General features: G+C 45.6%; 1 protein-coding gene across 1 annotated transcript; it reads left to right on the top strand.

Annotated features, from left to right (window-relative positions):
* The first annotated feature begins 1,100 nt into the window (after nucleotides 1-1,100).
* On the top strand, nucleotides 1,101-4,599 carry CHCHD1 (coiled-coil-helix-coiled-coil-helix domain containing 1). Its single transcript, XM_075610636.1, has 3 exons — nucleotides 1,101-1,279; nucleotides 2,008-2,126; nucleotides 4,142-4,599. The coding sequence occupies exons 1-3, from the start codon at nucleotides 1,144-1,146 to the stop codon at nucleotides 4,247-4,249; spliced, it is 363 nt and encodes a 120-aa protein (XP_075466751.1). The 5' UTR covers nucleotides 1,101-1,143; the 3' UTR covers nucleotides 4,250-4,599.
* Nucleotides 4,600-5,558: the final 959 nt, after the last annotated feature.

Consider the following 5,558-nt stretch of genomic DNA (forward strand, 5'->3'; position numbering starts at 1 on the left):
CAGGCCTCTGACTCTGCTGCAGGCATGAGACAGAGGGGAGGTTCTGCTGACATCATGAGGGGTGGGGCTGCCTCTAATTAGCAGTCCAGTCCTGTCTGTCGTGGGAGTTGGAGGAGACAGTTAGTTGGTCTGAGGCTGGAGTGAGTCCAGTCCTGTCTGTCCTGGGAGTTGGAGGAGGACGATAGGCAGAGTCTGGCCTATGAGTTTGGAGAGTGAGCAGAGGCTCCGGTGGAACAATGCCCCTCACCCTGATGAGGGGGTGAGAGGGAGATTCTACCCCCACCCAGAGGATACCCTCTGAGGTGGGCATCAGGGTATTGCGGCCCCCCACAGACCATCCTGAGGAGAGCATACTTGGAGGGAGGAGAGGAGGAAAGGCCTGTACATACATTTGGAGTGTTGTGTGTACTGGACTGCTGTATGCTGTTTGACTTCCGTGGCGAGATAATAAAGAGACATTACCGCTTTTACTAAAGACTGTGTGTGGCATTTGGAGCATCCACCCTGGGACCAGGGTTTCTCTTCTATACGGGTCCTATCCCATATCCCTGGGAGCTATAGAAGATGAAGGCGCTGCACCACCACTAAGAGAATGGAGGCTACTACCCCAGAAGCCTGGTCCTGTCTCCCCAACAACGCGGGAAGCTCAGGCCCTCCTGTTCCTCACAGGTATGCACCACCGAAGCACATGTAATCTGCCCTCACACACCCTAGAGACAGCAGATGAGTCTAGGGGGGGGGGGGGGGGGGAAAGAATATGGGTTACATTTGCATCACAATTTGGCCCCTCCAACTCCAAACTATATTGTAAGCTCTTCAGGGCAGGAACTTGTGTGTTTAAAAGTATATGTATATCACTTCAGCAAAACATATCAATGCATAGAATATTATACATATATTAAATATATATATAACTACAATAATTGTCTAGAGAATCAGTTATTTGTAACTTATTCCCATAAGATATATAGGGGATGATTTACTCTGATTAACCATTTCAGTGCTGCACAGATAGGCACACCCACTCCCTGCACTGCAGGGCTGCAGTGACGTCACACGGGCTGGCTGGGCCGTGATTGCACGTCCCCCGCCCCTCCCCCCTTTTCCTAGTCCCACAGTCCTTTGCGGCGCTCTTTAGCTGTCATGGCGGCTCCTAGCAACTCGCTGCACAACAAGATAGCCAAGCTGCTGAGCCGGCGGCACGGGAAGCCCGTACTGAAGCCCAACCGGCCCCTGGTGCTGGCCAACGCTGTAGGCAATCGGAAGCCCAGGCTGGGAGGTGGGTGGAAGGCTGGGGAGCCTGGGAATACAGACGGGCAGGACCCTTGGGCCTAAGCAGGGGGGTGTGAGGTGGCCTGCAGAGGAGAGGAAATGTTTGACCTTTGGGATCCTTTATTCTCCTACCTAGGACTTGTACTACAGGGCAACTGCAAACGAGGCAACACTTAACCGGCCACACCCTCTGGCAACCCAAGAGTTAATTGTTGATTGTGCTTCATGTATATTTAAGAATGTGAAAAATACTTACTATAATATTTAATGTCAATTGTGCCCATTTTTATTATTGCAAAAAAAGTTTAAGAAAAAGTAAATGGCAAAGTGGCAATATAAGAATGAACTATGATCAGAAAACATAATTGGCTTAACCCTTTACATGAGGGGGGGGGGGGGGGGGGGCTGCTGCTACCACTCTGGGCGTGGAAGGGTTAACATGGCTATCTTCCTCTGAATTAAAAATCTAAACGTTTACATGTTTTGTTTGTTTGTTTTTTTTAATGATTTTTAAATTTTTTATTTGGATTTTGCACAAATTAGAGGAAACTTTTTAAAAGGGAAATTGTGTGTCTGGGTAGCTTTGTATGTTGCAGTATGGATTGTACAGTTGTGTGTGTGTGTGTGTGTGTGTGTGTGTGTGCCACTTGGTGTTCATAGTGTAATTGGCAGTATGTCAGATTTATGATAGAATATTCTCTTTTTTTATTTATTAACGTTTTCGATTTTGTGCAGAGGCAAGTTGTATAACAGAAATGTCCTTGATGATGGGATGTTGGAAACAGAATACGTTCAGTGACACCGCCTGTTCCAAGGAAATTCAGATTTTCTTTGATTGTGTTACAAAAACAGAGGTAATTCATTTTTTGCCAGTTTAACTCCTTCAGTGCCAGCCTATAGCGTTAAAGTAGCACCAAGGCTTGTGTTGTGCAATTGGGGTTGATTCAGTGTCAGCACTTGTGTGGCTGTGCAACAGCTGTATTGTCAGTGTGGGCAGATGAAGTATAGTTGGGAATTCCGGTTTTAACTTTTACCCGGAAGAAGAAAAAAAACCTGATAAAACATCACTGACCAATTATCATTTTTTTTGGTTAAAACTGATAGACTGGTAAATGAAGAATTACATTTAATTTAGCTCCCAGTGGTTTTCATTGGGCGATTGTTCTCATGTGGTGCGCATCCCACACCGTAATCTTTAAATACAATATAAATAACAGTGTTACAAAGATAGTATCATTATTTATTGAGACTGGAGAAACATAATGGCTGCCAGGGTCAGGGCTTGCTGTGACAGCCAGTAGAAAGCTGTTACACCAGATGCTTTCCATTAATGAGCCCGGCAGCCATGTTTGTTGTCAATTGACATATTTGTAGTTTTTCTGTGTGTCAAAATTGGCACAAATAAGACTACAAACATCTCTGGAACTGCGAGACCCCTGATTTAGTTAAGATTTAGAGAAATAATTAAAGGAAGGGGGGGGGGGGGGGAAAGCATCCGCCGGGATGGCTGCTTTTAAAAAAGCTAGTTCTGAATGTGTTGGCAGGAATTCATTGCAGATTAAATATTGTACTACATACAAAGATGCTTAAATTGACAGTACTAAAATTTATAAGATGATTACATATTCGCTGGCCAGTCTGCACAGGAATGTTTGACAGAACTTTAGCTGGAAAATAATCCTCTACTCCAGTCAGTGTTTTTTAAACTAGACTTCCTATGAAGCATTGGGTTCTGCGGTCATCCTAAAATGGTTCCCTGCAATTTTCAGATCATTTGAAAATTGTTCCAAATATAGAAGAATTTACTATGTACCTGATCTCAGATGTGCTATTAGAGAGGGTTGGAGTTTCATAATCTAATTATAGGGTTCCTTAACCAAAAAAGGTTGGGAACCACTGACCTAAGTATAGATATGTGGGCTTATTTTTAATTTCTTTTTAACGTGTCGGTAGCACTATTTTTTCACATCTTTCAGTACTTGAGTTTGTTATTAATGCAACAGAGCTTTTTTATTTCAAGTACTAGCTTTTGTACCTGGCTTCGCCCGGGGAGCTTCCGGCACAAATCCCCGCGCTGCTGCCGCATCTCCCCTCGCTGCCGGCACATCTCCCCGCCTACCCCCCTGCTGCCGGCACATCTCCCCGCCCCCCCCTGCTGCCGGCACATCTCCCCGCCCCCCCCCTGCTGCCGGCACATCTCCCCGCCTCCCCCCCCCCTGCTGCCGGCACATCTCCCCGCCTCCCCCCCCCCCTGCTGCCGGCACATCTCCCCGCCTCCCCCCCCCTGCTGCCGGCACATCTCCCCGCCTCCCCTCCCCCCCCCCTGCTGCCGGCACATCTCCCCGCCTCCCCTCCCCCCCCCCCTGCTGCCGGCACATCTCCCGCCTCCCCTCCCCCCCCCCCCTGCTGCCGGCACATCTCTCCCCCCCCCCCCCTCCCACCCGCTGGCACATCTCTCCCTCCCCCCCCCCTCACCGGTACATAAAGCTGGCACATCTCCCCTCACATCACAAACACAGCCCTGATCCAGCCAAGGACACGCCCCCTCCCTTAGTAGCCACGCCCCTGCTCCTGCTCTAACATTTTTGCAGGACACCCGATGGAAACTTAGAATGTCCATAATTTGGGAGGTGAGTCATATTGGAAGCTCAAAATAGTTGCGTTGACCTACAAATCCGCAGCACAATGTCCAGTAAAGGTTTTGTTGTGCTACGTCGTGCCGTTTTGAGATTTCGATGCTTTGGACATACAAACAAACGAATAACAAACTTAGAAATATAGTATAGATAGACACTGTAACAATATATATATTTTTTTCAATGCTGTTTAAATATAGGAAATAGTTGCTAATTTTTGTTCTCTCTTTCAGGCAGATAAAAAGTCTGGAATTAATAAGGATGCACAAGCAGGACGGCTTCCACCAAAACAAATAAACGCACTACTGAGAAGGTTTCCAACTATCGACCATGAGATATAAAAGTGTAACTTTAATTTCCAACTGACTGCATTTTTCTGAGGTTTGGGAAAGATTTATCATGCCATTTGGTGGTGCCTGCAATGCAATATATTTTGGGACCATGAGCACTGAAGGGGATTGATGTTGGCAGATGAGAGCTGAGCAGTGGCAGCTTTTATGGACAGACTGATACTGGGCATATCTGCAGTCCTAGAATCAACATGATAAACCCAATCATGTCACCTGGGAATGCTGGTAATACTCTGAGGACACAGGTATACAAGTTGCTTTGGGCTATACCTTCATACGAGTTATTGAACCTGTGTAAAAGGCCTTCCTTGAACAATTAAAAAATGAATGTTTTGGTTTTATGAGCTGTTGTCAGTAAATCATTGAAGAGACACACACCTCTCTCTCGACACACAGACTACAGCATGCACACCAACAATGTACTGATACCCCCAAAAAACCTGGCGTATACTCTGATTTATATATTACAGGCCAGGGGTGCTCCAGGGAAAAGGATCATAGAATAACGACAAAAAAAGAATCCCTACCGGAGCACATGGGTATATCGAAAAATAACAGTTTATTGAGATAATTAAAAACGGGAGGAAGTATAAAATATGGTGGGGGCTCCTCACTAACACCTCAGGGAACAAGAGGGAAAGTGCATGGAAACATACGAATGTCTGGACTGTGTGTCAAACACTGGGGAAAAGTAACAGAAATTACACAACTAAGTATACAACCGTATGCTGGACCTGATGGTAATGTATCCAGCTACGTATGAAACATGCTGATGGGAAGTGGCAAGGCATACATGTAAATGGGCCAAAGATACACAATATGCACACTCGCAAAAATGCTGAGCAAACACACAGAGTAAATCCGCAAAAGTTGCTTTAATCATAACAAGAGTAATGATAATAGTAGATGGTTAAAATCCAAATCATGCGTTAATGCTGCAAAGCATAGTTTCCAATGTCCGATCACTATAGTCCATATAGATACTAGTGTCAGATACATCACCACACTAATAGATTCCAGAGGAATCTGGACTATTTGCGAGGCTCACCATCTATTAAAGTGTGTTTGCTTAGCATTTTTGCGAGTGTGCATATTGTGTATTTTTGGTGCATTTACATGTATGCCTTGCCACTTTCCATCAGCCTGTTTCATATGTAGCTGGATACATTATTATCAGGTCCAGCATACGGTTGTATACTTAGTTGTGTCATTTCAGTTACTTTTTCCCAGTGTTTGACACACCGTCCAGACATTTGTGTGTTTCCATGCACTTTCCCTCTTGTCCCCTGAGGTGTTAGTG

This window comes from Ascaphus truei, chromosome 8 (genome assembly GCF_040206685.1).
Source record: "Ascaphus truei isolate aAscTru1 chromosome 8, aAscTru1.hap1, whole genome shotgun sequence".
In the NCBI taxonomy this organism is placed as follows: Eukaryota; Metazoa; Chordata; class Amphibia; order Anura; family Ascaphidae; genus Ascaphus; species Ascaphus truei.

Excerpts from the sequence above, each read along its gene's own strand:
- CHCHD1 (XM_075610636.1), top strand. The coding sequence starts at position 1,144 with ATGGCGGCTCCTAGCAACTCGCTGCACAACAAGATAGCCAAGCTGCTG. Across the intron at positions 1,280-2,007 it reads TCGGAAGCCCAGGCTGGGAG|AGGCAAGTTGTATAACAGAA; the intron begins GTGGGTGGAAGG and ends GATTTTGTGCAG. Across the intron at positions 2,127-4,141 it reads ATTGTGTTACAAAAACAGAG|GCAGATAAAAAGTCTGGAAT; the intron begins GTAATTCATTTT and ends TCTCTCTTTCAG.